This window comes from Prinia subflava, chromosome 11 (assembly GCF_021018805.1).
Source record: "Prinia subflava isolate CZ2003 ecotype Zambia chromosome 11, Cam_Psub_1.2, whole genome shotgun sequence".
NCBI classification, from domain to species: Eukaryota; Metazoa; Chordata; class Aves; order Passeriformes; family Cisticolidae; genus Prinia; species Prinia subflava.
Genome location: NC_086257.1, coordinates 13,774,747 through 13,791,600, shown reverse-complemented (window position 1 = coordinate 13,791,600; position 16,854 = coordinate 13,774,747). Strand labels below are relative to the sequence as shown.

The following is a 16,854-nucleotide window of genomic DNA, read 5'->3' as shown; positions in this document are numbered from 1 at the left end:
CACTCCCATGCTGTTATTTTTAGGGCATAAACAGTTGGATTTTTGTAAAGAAAAAAGACCAGAATGGAAAAGGCTCTGAAGCCTTTCCTGACAGGGGACAGCCAGTTACGGTGTGTGCCCAGCCTCCCTTCAAAGTGCGAGTGGCTAATCTTGTCTCAATAAAACCAGCATCATGTCAGGGTAATCAGCAGATGTCAACACTTTAATGACACTGGCAGAGTCCCAGCGAGGTCTGGGGGTTATCTCAGCTGCATCGTATTCCCACGGGAAAGGTAGATAGCAGCTCCCTCCCTCAGGTACCCACCCGATGGCTCTCAGGCGCCCTGGGGCAAGCACAGCGCTGCCGGCACCTCTGCTGCTGCTCCCACTGGGCTGTTCACGGGCTCTGTGCTGCCTGCAGCCAGCCCTCCTGAGCAACCTGCCTGTCTGCACTGGGAGGGGACGGGGTGACACGGCATGGGATGGGCTGGGGTGGGATAGGATGCCTCGCTCGCCAGTGGACAGCATAAATCTCAGCTTCCCAGGTGGAGCAGCTCTGTAAACCACATCAGCCTCAGCACCAGGTTTATGCGCTTACTTTTACAACAGGCAAATTGACAGATTAGGCTGTGTACACAGATTGTGTAAACTGCTGGCGGATGCTGCCCTGTGCCCCTCGGCAGGCGCCAGCGGGTGCCCAGTCCTCCCCGTGGGAACAGGAGGGAAACAGGGGGGACCTGCCAGCAACACAGCTCAGGGCGAGCCTGCTGTGCTCCCACACACCCCGTTCCCTCAGCCTCCAGAGCAGGCCCGGAGGAAAGCGAGGGAGGGGGGACTCATTGATTTAAGATGTGAGAAGGTCAAAAGTTTTCTCAAGCAGAGTTGCTATCACAACACCGAACACTTCATCCCCCTTTTTATCTGCCCCAGTATTTATTGTCCATGAGCAAATACTTGTGTTTTTATAAATTCCTTTAGAGTGAATCACCCTTCTCCTGTTTAAACCAGCAAAGACCACATCAAACAGTATCACTCCATCTAGAATTAATCATTAATTTGAAGTATTTGACAATATTTTGCCAGCATTATTTCTTCCTCTCCCCAATTAATAAAGGTTAAGCCTCAATACTGGCACTTTTGCAGGACACTTGCTACAGAGTGGTGTAACTGGGAGCTCACAGGCCCAAACCCACTGTGGGCAGCAAGGGGAGAGGTGCAGGTCTGCACCAGGTTTTCAGGCTGGTGGAAGTGGCCTCACTGCTGCTTGCACATAGTGTGGAACAAGCAGCTGAGCAGCCCTGGGATGCTCCATCCCACACCTGGAGAGCCTACTTACATAGGGTTGGTGTCAGAAACCTTTTCACTTGGAAAATGCAGGAAGGCTGATCTTGTCTATAGGATTGTAGGAGGAGATGAAGACTTACTCTGCCTGCTCTCACTGCAGCCTCCGTGAGCACAACTTCAGATCACGCCAAAATCTGATCTCAGATGAATGCATGTGGCTTCTATTCACTTGAGATGGAACCCAGCCTTTAAACACCACATTTCGTACTTTGGTTTTGGTTTAAGTCTCAGGCATGTGTTTTGCTAGGACACTGCATTTCATTTAAAAATTAGTCTTGACAAGGCCTTATGGTTCATGAATTCCTGCACGCCAAGTCCTGCAACATGCATCCCAGTTCTGCTGGCCTCTTCAGAGGCACCAAATCAGGGTGGTTTTGCTTCCTGCTCACAAATAAGCCATGAAATTATCTTGATTTTCCAATGTCTTTGTAGCCGGGCATTTTCCTGAGACTTTTCTGCCTCTATTGCTGTCTTTGGATGGTTTGCAATGTAGCTTGCGTGGATGCTCTCTTAGGGAGCATGGCTAGTTGGTAAGTCCTGTGGCACTGGTTCTTGCTTTCAAATGGATGGGTAAAATGTATAAACACACCATGGCACATGATGAAGCCAGAATACAGCCTGCTAAACACAAATAACACACAGAAGAAGGAAATATCAGGCATTATAAACTCACCACACTGACACCACTCAGGCAGGCTGAAAGAGCTCTGGGTCTCTGGCATTTCATGAGAACATTTGGCTCTTAATCTGGTACTCAAGGAAGCTAAACAGGAGCAGGCTTGGGACCTTTTGGCATCCTTTTCACATTGTAACACTTCACAAACTGTTCTTCAGATGCCTACAGAAGACTCTTCTAATCCACAGGCACTTTCAGCTCTGAGAAAGCAGGGACAAGCTCCTGGGCGTGCAGCACAAACAGTCTCTCCTAGCTCTTTCCTTGTCCTCTCCTGTCTGTGGCAGGGTGTTTATATCACAGGGCACAGCGAAGCCAGCACCATGTGCTGCACTCCTGGCTGCAGCTTGTGCTGCTCAGGAGTGTGATGAAGATAGTGCTGGGCAAGGCAGGAGAGCTATATTTTTACCTCTCCAGCAGCAAGATTGCAGAGGCTGGATGACCTGTCATAAAGCCAGGGGCAAGGGTTGCTTGTCTTGGAGCCAGTCACCTGCCAAACACTCCCCAGATTTGCACCAGAAGAAACCTCTTTTATTGTGGTGCAGCAACAGAGAGAGCAGGGCAAAGCACTCCAGCAAGGGGCTGGGCCACCATAGCATCCCTGCAGGGAGCATCCCTGCCCACACTGGCTGCTGGCATTTCTCCACTGGGTTTATCACTGTATCAGCCATGTGAATACACCTTTTTTATGGCATGAGCCTTTCAGTGGACTTTTTGAAAGACAATGATGGGCCTTTGAAGGTTTGGCTGATCCTGTTTCCTGTATGCTCCTGAGCCTTGTATACATTTAAATTCGACTTGTTAACTTTATAAGGTACTTCAGACTTGTATTGTACTGAAATTGGCTGGGATCTCAGTATCTCCCTTATTCCCACGTACTTTACTCTTAGAAATGCTTTGTAGTCATGTTATTGCTGTTGGGAGGTTTGGCTTTAACAGCCTCTAATAAAGATATGGGCCTGCAAAAGGGCACCAGTAGCCCAAGATTATTCAATATCAGCAACTGAAGCACAGGTGCCTTCTGTTTGCAGGGCCTCTCACCCTGGGCAGCAGCAGCCAGCCCCAGCTCCAGCAGCAGGCAGCAGGCAGGGCTCACTCCCTGGAGAACAGGACACAGTCCTGCACAGATTCCTGCAGCCTCCTGTGGTGCAAGCAACAGCCACTGGGCACGCATGGCCAGCAGCAGGCTGCAAAAAGCCCCCTTTGCTGGGTTTGTTTGCTGCTGCTTCTGTTTGTATCCTCACACTGGGCCAAGGCCTCACCAGTGCCCAGGCAGCAGCATTAGTGCCTCCCTTTCATCACCAATGCTCCCAGCTCACCTCCTCAGGTGCTCTCTATGCTTTTCACAGCCCCACAGCCATCCTGCCATCAGTTGGCACTGATGTATGTGAAACTTCCCAGTCTGCTGCAGACATCCTCCACTTTTGGCTCTATATCCTCTCTTTATATTTCATAATATTAAAAACTTGTATCTGCATAAACCTAGGTGTGCTACTGTGCTCTCTGTCACTCCTGGAGGATTCTTGCCTTCCCCTATGTTCCCAGGGAGCCTGGACACGTTTCTGAGGCAGCTGAAGACAACACTGCCCTTCATTGCAGGGAAGGAAGGACAAGGACCTTGAAATCTCATATCAGGATATTTCATCATGTGAAAATAAATGTCATTTCATACGACATTCCCGATTACTTATCAAATAATGATCTGCCTCTTAATGTCTAGACTTCTGGAATCTGTGCAAATTAAATGTTGTACTTGCAAATGTATTTATTCATTACACTTAGCAATTAATACATGATTTAAGCAATTGAACTGTAAATTATCCCCTTGTTATATAAAACAACAACATCCTCTAAAGGATATTTTCTATTACAGCAATTAGTAACACATCAATTCTTGACTAGCTCACAAGACATCTCATATTAGCCCATATGAGGATGATTCTACAGCATGATCTCTGGCACCAGGGCATGCACACAGCTCTGGACCAGCACACATGCAGGCACTTTGCCAGGCAAAGCAAATGGAAAATGCACAGGAGTTTTCCAAAAATCCCACCCCTTGCTAACACCTGTCAACGGCCAAAGGGCTAGTGGAGAGCTTTGGCTGCACATCAGCGAGTGGGAAAACAAAAATAAGGGAGAAACCACTCCATTCTAGCACACACCCTGCGCTGCTGTCAAAGTATGCTAACTGAGGATTTCAAATCCCCTCCTCCCACTGCCTGCCCTGGGCAGAAACACAAACAAAAATCCACTGACCCTGTGTCCCCCTGGCACGCTGCCCCGGATCACCTCACCTGCAGCCACGGCTGAATCCTGGCACAATTGAGGTGGCTCCCCAAGCCTGCCCCAGGCAGGAGGCACGGTGGGGTTCAGCTCCCCAGATCCTCCTGGCCACGCACCTTAGCAGGGTGCTCTGCTGCCCCACCCATGTGTGTGAAGCCATATGTCTGCAGGATGTCACTAACCCAAATAACGTGATCATCCTGATACTCTTGGTATAGCTACAGGACTGACTTGAGCTCTGTTGTCATCTTGAATCATGAATATTGATTTTAGGAATACAGGATTCAAACTATGTATACATTTTAATATTAGCAAGATAGGCTAATTCTCTCCATAATGCTGCCAAACTAAAACAAAACTGAAGACATCAGGAAGATCAGGCACCGAGTACAAATGATTCATTGCACCCTGGATTTATCAGAGTCCATCTACTTACACATCAAGAAAGATGCTGCCTCTGCAAGGGCTCTGTTCTGCAGTATGGAAGCATTGCACCATGAAATATCCTGTGTTTTCCTGAATAAATAGATACAGGAATAATGGAAATGGGAGGGCTGGCAAGTTGTGACCAATCCCATCTGTCAAGGGGAAATACCTGGTGTCCCAAGGGCTCCAGGACATGGTCAGACCAGGGAGGCTAAGACCTCTGTCCTCCCCTTGGTGGGGCACCCAGCCCCTGGCCTGCATGTCCTGCCTGCACTGCCCTCAGCAGAGCTTCCCAGCGTGAGGCAGGGCTGCCTGTCACAGCACCTCCCAAAGGTTCCAAATACTTTTGTGCTGTATCATCACAGTTGCCAGGGTTTGGAGGATAACGTGAAGTTTACACAACACACTCCCTGTTGCCAATTCATGGCATGAAGAGAAGAGGTGGTGATCAGCTGGTAAATTTAGCAGAAAGCTCAATGGCAGCTCAGTCCAGGCTGCTTGCTTGGACTGATTAATACCAAGGAGAAGGAACTGTGTTGGAAAATATGATTGATCACTCTGCAAAAGAGCACAGACACTACGGCCAAGGGCTGGCCCTGTGGGATTCATGAGTCTGCAGTCGGTGAAGGTTGAGTCCCCAGGGAGCCACATGCCAAGGCTCCCACCTGCCCTTGGCTGCGGGCGCCGGCAGGGCCAGGGGAGGAGGGCAGAGGGGCCACAGAAAAGGGCTTGTCTGCTGGGAATTCGAGGGCAGGCTGACGCACCCAGCCACAGGCTCCCTGCGCCGAGGACGGCTGGCAGGACTCCCACCTCACCACGCTCCCGCCCACGTCTTCCCATCCCCGGCTGTGCCAACCCAGCTGTGCACAGCTGGGCTGCAAACAGCACTGCTGGTCTGGTCTGACTTAAAAGCCGTGTTCTGGAAAAGCCTGCGGGGTTTCCTGCAGCCATAGCATGTCAGGGATCACAGACAGCACACACTAGTGCTGCAGCAACACGGCTGGAGACTGGACTCTCGATGTGGAGCTGATGCACACCCACCTTCATATGGCTCTCAAGAGGGTTCCTTCTGCTCAGTGTTTGGGATAGGGACATCTTCTGTGCCAGTGACCCGTCCTGCCCTCTCCAGTCCCACCCCTGCCAAACTCACAGTGTTTTCATATATGTACTCCTGCTTCACAGCTTGCAGTCTTTCCATTCCCTGCAAGCACGCAAGCACCACAGCTCCAGCACAGAGACGAGCAGCCTAAGGCCGCAACACAAGTGGGATCTTAATAAATAAATAACTCTGCTCTTGCTGCCAATGCCTCCCACCAGAGAGGGAGCAAACAAGAGCCAAGATGCTCCTTCTCCCCTCTGGAGCGTGGCAGTGACTGCGCATTTATTTCTGTTTCTCAGAGGGATGCAGGATCCGCTGTCTGTCCCTCTGCCTAGAGCTCCTATATCTTGCCAAGAATATTGGCTCTTGTACTGGAGGGGGACTGCCCTGTCATGGTCAGCAGACTGCAAATCAGTGGTCTGGTGAACTCCGGGCATGTTGCATGAAAAGAGCATCTCTCAGAGAAGGGTATAAGGCAACTCACAGCCTCTGGCTGGTAGCAGCACTGCCAGACACCAGTCCAAGCCCCACAGGAAATTTAGGGATGTTCCCAGAGCTTGTTCCCAGCAGCAATGCCAGCCAACACCCAGCCTTGGTTGCCAGCAGAGGACCAGGCTGGAGCTGGGGCTCTGGAAAGGCACAAAGGGGAAAGCTGCACCATCTCATGCCCATTAGCACATTGGGGCTGCTCTAGCCAAACCAGCAACCTCTGAAGTAACGCCATGGGTATCAGGAAGGGAATTCCCATCCACATGGGTGGCATTTCACAGCTGCCAAAATGCCCTCCCCGCCAGCTCCCCAGCAGCGTTTCCTTGGTTCAGCAGGACAGGAGCCTGCCAAGAGGAATCAGCTTAGCAAGAGATCCAGGTATCCTGGCTCTTGTCCCAGAGCCTTTCTCAGCAGAGCCGTGCTCCAGCCTGGGCTGGGATGGGCTGGGGAGATGAAAATGGTTCTTCATTGTCTGTCCTTAGGGACTCTGGAGTTTCTCAGACTGGCACTTTGCTACTCAAGCAAAGCTTTGGCCTCTTCATCCCACAGTTTCCTGCACCATTCCCAGGGATGCCTCCCTGGTTGTGTGGGCAACAGAATGAAGGGCACCAGTTCCTGGAGGCCAGGATGCCCCCTCCATACAAGGGGGTGTCACTGCAGAATGGCCAGAGCTGCCCAAACACACCCGGCCTGAGTCACACTGTGAGGAGTAAAATGAATAAACACTTCAGCCTCTCTTCTGCAGTAGCAGCCAGGGAATGGCTGAAAGAGCCTGGCTTCTGGGGAGCAGCTGCCACACAAGCACCCATCCTGAGGCTTGTCTGACAGAGCTGGGACCCCAGATCTCAGCAGGGCTTTGGGAAATGGGTTCCGAGTGGAATGACAGGGCAGGACCTGCCATAAAACCAAGCTGCTGCCTTAAAATGAGCTGCTCCTGCCATTGAGGGGGCCAGCAGTGACACTGCTGCACAAAAGCTGCCCTCTTTACCACAAAGACCTGGTGTGTAGGGGAGCAACGTCCATGAAAGCTTTGCTTCATCTAGGGAGCTTTGTCAGGAAGTCAGTTTGAAAGTGACCTTGTTCCAAAGACCTGGCAAACGTTTATAGAGGGGAAATAAATCCTGAAACCTGCGCCCAAAGCTTCTGAGCTCACCCCTCCCGGGGGAGCCGGTTGGGTATGGATTGCACAACAGCTTCTGGGACAGGAACTGTGAGCAGAGGCATGTGTGCAGGGCTGTCCAGAGGAGACACCTGTGCCAGGGACATATCCCTGAGACACAGCACTTGTTTTCCAACCTTCAGCCTGGTGACAACTTTGAGCTGTGGCCAGGCTAGGTTTTCAGCCTGTAACCCAAAGAGGAAAGGCTTGCTGTGTCATTCCTGGGATCAAGCTTGCAACTCAGTTCTTACAAGCAACTTGGTTTATATTTTCTGTATTTCTTGTGAACCTTCAAGCTTTGGATATTAAAACACTTGGATCTCTAGAAGCACATTTTGCTCATCTTGGCTGCTTCCTAAAGGACCAGAGAGCTGGCACAGCCAACCCTGCCACCTCCTCACCTCCTGTGTGCTGCACCAGCAGCAGCATCCTATTTTATTCCTTCTCACCATGGGCGTGTGCCCAGGACTAGTCTAAATTTTCTTGCCAACACATTTTTCCTCCAAGATGTTCTGCCAGTCAGTAAAGCCCTAATGCATTGTCTAAAGGTTCTTCCCAAATCTGTTTTGGACAACTCCCAATTTGTAATCCAAGATGACTGCCGGAGCAAAGCAAAAAACATTTTGGGAGGACTGTGGGACAAGAGACATCCCAGTCCCTGGGGCAGTCCCTAATGTAAGAGTTTCACCTCCCCCTTGACACCTCTTTCACAAGAGAAGGCGGGGCTAGAGATGCCTGGAGGATCTGTTCCAGATCCCCTCCGTGGTTAAAAACCTCTTCACCACCGCCTTCCAGCCTAAACTTGGCCTCAGCCATTTCATTTCCAGAGACATCCTTCCATGCAAATCCTCCCCTTCCTCTCCTGATCCCTGGGGAATTCACAAGTATACGTGCTTCCGCTTGGAGATCGCAACCCTTGCACATGAAGGCATTTCACAGCAGCAGGCGGGCGGAGGAGATGTGGAGCAGGGACACGCCAGTGCCGCTGCTGCCACTGCCCCGCGCAGCACTCGCTGATGGATTTAAGAAGCATCCACCGAAGCAGACGCTTTTAGCGGCCCCGTCCCCACAGCCCGGCTCCTCGCACACCCCAGAAGCGAAAGGCACCCGGCAGGCTCCGCAGTGAGCAGGGTGCGGGCGCAGCAAGGGCAGCTGCTGCCAGGCAATTCCCAGCTCTCCGGTGTGGGCGAGGGCTGGCAACCCCTAATGACAGCCTGTTCTTGCTACCTGCCCCGCTCTCGTCCCACGGAGACACCGACCTGTTGCCGGCAATTACAGGCGGTTTGCAGCTCCTCGGCTACCACAGACATAATTGCAGGCTGTTCTCACTCCGGCCGGGAGGGACCGGGCTGCCCAGCGCCGCGTTTCCTCAGCCCTTTGCAAATCCCCGCAGGAGGGAGAGAGAACACCAGCTCAGTAATTGTCATAACTTTCTTCCCCACCAATATATGCAAATGTCAGCACTAGAAGAAATATTGATCCAGCGGAGAACTTTTTAAGCTCTCCTAAAACAGACTGCAGTTTTCACTCTAATCTGTTGCCTCCGATATCCCCACGAAGATAACTGAGAAAGTGCACTTCAGCACTGACTTCCCAGTGCACTCTCGGTCTTTTCCTCACTCGAGTTTGTCCAGCTGCCTAGCTAATTGAAATAATACGTCAAATATTGTTCATTTGAAGTTAAACCTTACATGCTAAAGGCTGCTTGCTTTTATCCTTTTTTTTTTTTTTTTTTTTTTTTTTTTTTTTTTTTTTTTTTTTTAATCAAAAGGTTTGAGACTCCATAAAGAAGCTAAAAGAAAGCCTGGATTTGTACTTTTCCGCAGTTTTAAACATGACACTCTCCCTTTTATTTATTTTTCTTTTTTTAAACTCTGAAGGCTCAGCAGGCAAGCCTCTGCAGGGACGAGGGCTTTGCAGCGGTGAGATCTGCAAACATGTCTCTTCTTTCTTGAACTTTATTTTTCTCACGGTCTCTGAAAAGGCAAGATCGGGTGATACGTGTGGGATTGGCCCTGTACAGGTGCAGATCAGGTACAAGAGGAGGTGGAAAAACATTACTGTGTATACAAAAAAAAAAAAAAAAAAAGAGAGAGAGAGAGAGAGAAAGAGCGAGTGAGCACATTTTTGAATAGGCCAGGTCTAGTTCTTGGCAGGATGACTCAGGCCTAGCTGGCAGACTATGGGAATAGGAGTGTGAGAAAGTCAGTCAAGCGGAGGGGAGAAAAAAAAAAGGATTCAAGTCCCGAGGCAATTTTTTTTTTTTTTTTTTTTAAAGTAACCCACAAGCTGTCCAAACCAGCCGGAGGTGGCAGCAGGGCGGCTGGGCCAGGGCCGAGGGACAGGCACCTCCCTCGCTGCGGTTTCGCCTGTGCCCCGCGATGTCAGCGCACGCACCACCGCGTCTGTGCCCGCGCCGCCAGCCTGGCGTGCGAGCAGGGCAGCAGGACCAGGGCGGCGACCGCCCTGGGCCCTGAGTGTGCCACGGCGCACCTGCCCCGTGCCCCGCGCTCCTCCGGGCACCGGCCCTGCCCGGCCCCGGGCACACCGGCGGGGGCAGGGGCGGCACCACGTGGCATCGCCCGAGCGGGCGTGGGGGCACCTGGGCGACCGGGGGGAGGTGGGTCCCCCCTCTCCTTCTGGGAGACCCAGGCTGCCCCGGGGGAGATCTGGGCGACCGCGGCAATGCTGCGAGCACCGTGGGAGGACGCAGCCACCGCAGCGCGCCCCGCGGTTCGCCGCAGCCCCCGCACACAGTAGCTGCGCTCCGGCCACCACAGCTGGGCTCGGCCCGCCGCGTCCCGGCCCTCACCCCGGAGGGCCGCGGCCCCCCACAGCGTAGCCCGCCCCGGGGCCGGCTGTCCCCGAGGGGAGCGGGCGGGGCCGCGCCTGCCACGGGCGCCAATTAACCCGGTAATTAGCGCGGCGCTCCCCGCGCCCCCCCCGCCGCGGGCGGTGCCCAAGGGGTTAAACCGCGGCCGCCCGCCCCGCGCCATTGGCCGGCGGCCGCCGCGCGGCGCGCAGCCAATGGGCGGGCGCCGTCCACGAGCGGGGCCGCGTGCGGGCGGCGCCCATTGGCTGGGCGCGAGTGTGGGAACGGCGGCGGGGGACGTTTCACACGAGCCGCGCGCGTGCGGCGCGCGCTATATAAGTAGGGGCGGCCAAGGGCGCGCGGCACCCGCGCCCCGCCGGCCGCGCCGCCGCCGCCCCGAGCGCTCCCTCACGGCCCGGCCCCCCCTCCCAGTGCCGCCGCGGCGCCTCTTCCCGGCGGCGCACCATGCCGGCCGACCTGATGGAGAAGAGTAGCGCCTCGCCGGTGGCCGCCACCCCCGCCAGCGTCAATGCGACGCCCGACAAGCCGAAGACGGCGGCGGAGCACCGCAAGGTAAGGGTGGCCGGGCCAGGATGGGATGGAACGGGCAGCGCCGTGCGGAGCCGCGGCAGGCGCCGACTGTCTCCTCTCTTGCAGTCCTCTAAGCCTATCATGGAGAAGCGGCGGCGAGCGCGCATCAATGAGAGCCTGGGGCAGCTGAAGACGCTCATCCTGGACGCACTGAAGAAGGATGTAAGCGCGGGGGAGTTGGGGCGGGGGGCGCGGGGGCAAACGGCGCTGCCGGGCCGGTCTGAGCCCCGCCTGTTCCCGCAGAGCTCCCGGCATTCCAAGCTGGAGAAGGCCGACATTCTGGAGATGACCGTCAAGCACCTGCGGAGCCTCCAGCGAGCCCAGATGACTGGTGAGTCCCGAGGGGGAACCGGAGAGAGCGAGCTGGGGTGGCTCTGCCTGTAAGCCGGGGGCTAGAGACATCACACACTGCCTGCCTGCTCGGTAGAGAGGGTAGCAGGAGCAGCAGGCTGTGCACCTGCATCCCCCGGGAGTGATGGAGAGAGGGTACTGTGTTCTGAAGCTGTATTCCTGGTGCCAGTGGCTCCGCACCTGAATCCTGTGTACTGGAGAGTCATGGGGGACACAGTGGTCCATCCCTGCTTCTGGGGGGTGGTGAGGAGCATCATGCTTTGAGCTAGTATCCCCAATAAGGAGATGCTGAGACGATCACTGTGTTGTTTGTGCATTTCTGGTGCTGGAAGGCTCTGGGAGGGCTTTGGTCCCAGCCTGAGTTCCCTCTACTAGCAGAGCTCTGTTCTGCACATGGACCTGTTCCAGGGATGTGAGAGGCACAAGAGCTACTGGAGGGACTGTGTTTCCAACCTGCGTCCCTGGTACATGAGGACATAAGGAGATTCTTGGGACTTGCCTGTTCCCCACCTGGGTCCCTGGCACTGGTGACTTGGTAGCAGAGGCTGTGCTCTCCATGCAAATTCTTGGCACTGGGGAACACAAGACATACTGCCAGAGGGACTGCTTTCCCCATCTGGATTCCTAGCTCAGAGGGGTACAGGATGCAATGCTGGTGGGCTGTGCACCCCTCTTCCCCGTGCAGCCTGCTGACTGCTGTGTGCCTCTCTCCTTCCACAGCTGCCCTGAGCACAGACCCCACAGTACTGGGCAAGTACCGAGCCGGCTTCAGCGAGTGCATGAACGAGGTGACGCGGTTCCTCTCCACCTGCGAGGGCGTCAACACTGAGGTGCGCACCCGGCTCCTGGGCCACCTGGCCAGCTGCATGACTCAGATCAACACCATGAACTACCCTGCGCCCCCCCCACCGCCCCCGTTGCCACCAGCCGCAGCCTTCGGGCCACCCCTGGTTCCTCCGGGCAGCGGCGTGGGGCCGCTCCCGGGCATGCCCTGCAAGCCAGGTGCCGATGCAGCCAAAGTGTACGGTGGCTTCCAGCTGCTGCCGGCCTCTGATGGGCAGTTTGCCTTCCTCATTCCCAGCACTGCCTTTGCTCCTGGTGGAGCTGTGCTGCCTCTGTATGGTGGCCCACCCACAGCTGCCACTGCTGCCTCGCCGCCAGGCCCGCCACCCGGCACAGCCGACTCAGTCTGGAGACCCTGGTGAGGGTGGCGGGCACCGGACTGGACTTGGCACTGCACCCCGTGCTGCTGGCACGGCTGTACATAGATTATATGTTCATATTGGATTGTGCCTTTGTACCATAGCACTCCCTTGACAGTGTTTCGTGTTTTACACGAGATCTTTTTCCTTCCTTTCCTCCCTTTCCTTATGTGACACCAAAGATTGGGGGTTTGTTTTTCGGTTGGGTTTTTTCTTTTTTTAGAATGCTCTTAAAATAAAAGTTTCCCTTCCATTTTGGAAGGCCTTTGGAGAAAACTTGAGCTCTGGCATGTGTGCATAGGAGGGAGCCCAGTTCCTGGCTGCCTATGGATCTTGCTGTTCCGGGGCTGCTTTGTCCTGCTTGCCAGGCTGGAGCTGTCACTCAGACTGTCTGTCCCCTCTGTCTTGTGAAATCACCTGGCCCCTCTCCCTGCCCTGGGGCAGATGTAATTACTGCTTCTTTGGGAGCAGCTCAATTAATCAGACTTGTTAAAAGGAGCTTGTATTTGCCGTGCTGTGGGAAGCACCTCTGCTCTGTTCTGGCACCTCGGGCTGATGGAGTTGCTGTAGCCATGGTAAAGCAAGACATTGAGCTGCCCGGGTGAGCCTCCTGCCCTGGACCCGGAGGAGCCTGCTTCCCAGGCTGTAGTGTAAATTGCAAGTGACTCCAGTCAGTTGATTGAGAGAGTGGTGCCTGCCAGCTTCTCGTGTTACAAAAGCAGTGGCTCTCCACAGGACAAGCCTGACACGAGTGCTCCTGTCTCCTGGCTGACAGGCTGCAGCAGGCGCTGGGCACTACCTCCACCTGGACTTAAAAGCACAGAGCTGTTCCCGACCCTGAGCACCAGCCAAGCTGTGCTTGATGATTAATGCTTTGCATGTGGTTTTGATAGAGTTGGGCATTTCCTCTGCTGTTATATGGAAAACACGTGGTCGAGGGAGTGATGTGGGGCTGCAAGGACTCTAATCATGTGCTGCAGCTGACCCCTGTGACTTGGGGATGCCCTGTTTCCAGGCAAGATGCAAGCCATAGATAGTGGTGAGCAGCAGTCTCAGGTTACAGCTTGCATGGCCCTTCTTAACAAGTCCTAACTTAGAGCGGAAAGCTTTGAGATGTGCCAGGATCCACTGGGGTTTCTGTCCAAATCCTGCTGCAAAAGCTTGTTGGATTTTGTCTGGATCAGCCAGGTGCTTGACTGTATCCAGGTGCTGAGGAGAGTGACACCAGATGGATTAAACCTGCTGGGGTTTGACTCCCCAGCTTTGCTCCTGGTAGAGAAACATACTCATCTGATCTGAAAATACATCCTGGGAAGGGAGTGGTATGTGCCTGGGATATCTCTCTCTGCAGGATGTGCTGATGAGGCTGGGGGCAGTGGCAGCTTTTTTTTTTTTTTTTTTTTTTTTTTTTTTTTTTTTTTTTTAAGGAGCTGATCTCCCTGGGATGAGCTTTCCCTTCTCTCTCCTCCAACACCTTGCTGTCCTGCCTGCATTGCCACCCATACAAAGGCATTTCACATCCAGGTTTTGTGTGCAAGGCTTGGGAATATCAGATTTGCTGTCCCAAGGCAGGTGTGTAGCTGTACAGGCTGAGCTTTCCTTCCCTTCCAGCAGCCAGTGTCACCTTTCTGCACTGGAGGTACTGAGGGTAGGACTGAGCCCACCTCGTGTTCTGAGAAGTGCTCGCAGGACCTGTCTCAGAATTACATCAGACCAGCTCCTATTGCTGGGTGGCTTGTGTGGAGCTGATGTAGACCAGTAATGCATCACCTATAAGCATAAATGCTGTTCCATTTGAGCAGAGTCTTCCTTTTCTGCTGAAGCAGTCAGTTTGGAAAGCACATTAGAAAAAAGAGACTTTGCTGTAGGCTAATGGAGAACATACAGCAGATCCCGGAGTGAAAGACAAGATGAACCTATTTGCTAATGGAGTTTAAATAGCCTAGTATAAAGCAGATATGGCATGCTTGGACCGGTTTCTCCAAAGCTTTCTCTGTTTACGCTATCCCACAGCCTGTTGACATGAGAGATCTGCTTGAGTTTGTGAGCTTTAAGGGGATCAGAGCAATTCCCAAGAGCTGTGCTCTTGGTGCCAGTTCACTGAGCCCGTGACAAATTGGGATGACAAATGCAGGCTGTGGCTCTGTGGATCATTGTGTGTGGGAATTTTCCTTCAGGTGCAGCAAATGCCTTTACACTGATGCTGTGGGATGAGCAGGCAAGGGTAAGGGCGGGTTGGGAGGGGCAGGGAAGGGCTGAGCTATGACCCTGCATGGGGACTGTGCAGGACAGGTAGGAAAAGGGACTGGACTTTGTGCTGCCAGATGGGATGGATGCAGCTCCTGTTGGCTTCCCTGGGCACCGTGCTGAGCCCTGTCAGCCAGCGGAGAGGGTCCTGGGAAGGGCTGGAGGCAGGTCTGCCTTTCTCATGACCACTCCTGGGTTGGTCGGCACTTTGCCACAATTCTGTGGGTGCATTTGCAGACCGGAGGGTGCTGAGCTAGAAGGAGCAGTACTCCCATCCCTGCCTGCAGTGCACCTGCACGGGGGTCCATGGGCAGGGGGCTTTTCCTGCCTTCCCAGTGCCCTGCCTTGCCCCCCACCCACCACGGAGCTTACAGCCCCGGCTGCGCCTCGCATCCCCGCAGCTCCCTTCCATCTGCTGCTGCTGCCGTCCCGGGAAACCTGTCATTAAAGTCAATTAACTTTTCCCACACTCCTCGTGAGCGGTGCAAAAGCCCCTCCTTGCTTCCTCCTTGGCTCTTAAGTGCTACCATATGGCACAGGCCCCCCGCGCCCCCCCACGCCCGCCCTGCCTTTGATTCCAGCCAGACAGCCGGAGCTTTATGATTTAAGCCGGGAGAGCCCTCGTACCAAGCCCTGGGCCGCTCTGCGGCCAAGGTGGTTTTTTTAGCAGGCAAGGCTGTTTTCTGGCAGGAAATGAATAGCTCCCAGATGAGCTCAGGAACCTGAGAGGTCGTGAGAAAGGAGCGAACCCCCGGCGCGGTGGCGGGCTGCCAGCGGTGTGGGGAGCGCGGGAGGGAGCGCGCCGCTGCCGCCGCACACGAGCGCGCCCGGCCCCCGCTGGCAGGCGGCGGGGCCGGAGGCCGGCAGCCCGCGGCCGCACGCCGCCCGCACGCCGCGGCCCGGAGCCGGCCCGGAGGCGGCGCAGCCCCCGGCCGCCTGTCCCCGGCCACCGGCCGCGCTCGTGCCGAGGGCCCGCGGCCGGCGGCTGACCTTGGGCTGGCATCCAGGCGTCCGGCCCGCAGGGAGCGAGGGGCGGTGGAAAAGCAGCCTGGCAGCCGGGTTGGGATTTGGGGGAGCCGGGATGAGAGTTCCCCGGGAGCGGCGCCGCAAACCTGCCTGGGGGCTGCCTGCAGCGGGGCGTGTGAGCAGGCTGGGGCGGCAACGGGCTGCGGGTGCCGGGATGCTCCAGCCCCGCGGCTTCCAGTTGGGACACACAGCCCGATGGTGGGACCAGACTTGCCAGCCCGTGGCTCTGGCTTGCACCAGCGCCTCTAGGCCAGCAGCCCACTTTGCTCTGCCTCTGCCCCTGGGGCAGGGAAGGGGACCTGTGATTTACAGGGATGACGTGTTTTACTTAAAACAAGTCAAACAAAAGCCCGGTTTGTTTTGTGGAGCACAGACTTCCTGGGGAGATCAGCCCAGACAAACGACTCCACTCCCATTTATTAAACATTTGTGGCCGTGTGATCAGCTGGTGCTGGGAACTGGCTGGGACAATCTTCTCCCCTTCCCAGCCTCTGCAGCAGGAGTGATTTCTGATGTCTCTGCCCAAGCAGGGCTGTGCCCCAGGGGTACCAGCTCCCCATTCCAGTGCCTTTCAAGGACAGTGATATGATCCACACAGGCCATAGCCTCTGGACCGTTTTCCTGCTCAGCCCTGCACCAGCATCCACACTGAGCACTGGGGACACATGCCCCTTGTGCCAGCACCATAGTGAGGGTTGCGAGGGGGCTGTGTGGCACTGAAGGGGTGCAGAGTTGGAGGGGCTCTGCTCCTGCTGTTTGCCAAGGGGAGTGCAGGGGCAGCAGGGCAGGGCAGAGGTGCTGTTGCTGAAGGACAGCCTTGGAGTTAAGGCTACCTGCAATCTGTAATGATTAGGAAGCTGCTCCCAGAAGGGGTTTATTGCCAATAAAGCCAGCTCAGCACAACTGCTGGGGCATTAACCCTTATCTGACTGGCGCGATAAGAGCCCTGGGATTTGCCTTCCGGCCCCAAGAGAGCAAACACTGGCCACAGGGCATGGTACAGACTGCACCATGCCCTGTCACCCTGGGGACACAGCCAACATCCTGTGTGGGTGGGATGTGCTGCCTCAGCACGTGCTCCCAAAGCCCCTGGCCCTGGCCTCCCCCACCTGCTGCCCTGCACACAGGGGTGAGCAGCAGGAGCCATGGGGTGAAGGCTCTGTACTCAAA

At 55.0% G+C, this 16,854-nt stretch overlaps 1 protein-coding gene across 2 annotated transcripts; it reads left to right on the top strand.

The window, feature by feature from the left end:
• Positions 1-10,605: 10,605 nt before the first annotated feature.
• On the top strand, positions 10,606-12,687 carry HES1 (hes family bHLH transcription factor 1). 2 transcript variants are annotated; one of them, XM_063408226.1, is made up of 4 exons: positions 10,610-10,840; positions 10,925-11,020; positions 11,102-11,189; positions 11,930-12,687. In XM_063408226.1, the coding sequence occupies exons 1-4, from the start codon at positions 10,733-10,735 to the stop codon at positions 12,412-12,414; spliced, it is 777 nt and encodes a 258-aa protein (XP_063264296.1). In that variant the 5' UTR covers positions 10,610-10,732; the 3' UTR covers positions 12,415-12,687. The 2 variants fall into 2 exon arrangements, with proteins under 2 accessions (XP_063264295.1, XP_063264296.1); XM_063408225.1 differs by having other exon boundaries at positions 10,606-11,020.
• The last annotated feature ends 4,167 nt before the right edge of the window (positions 12,688-16,854 follow it).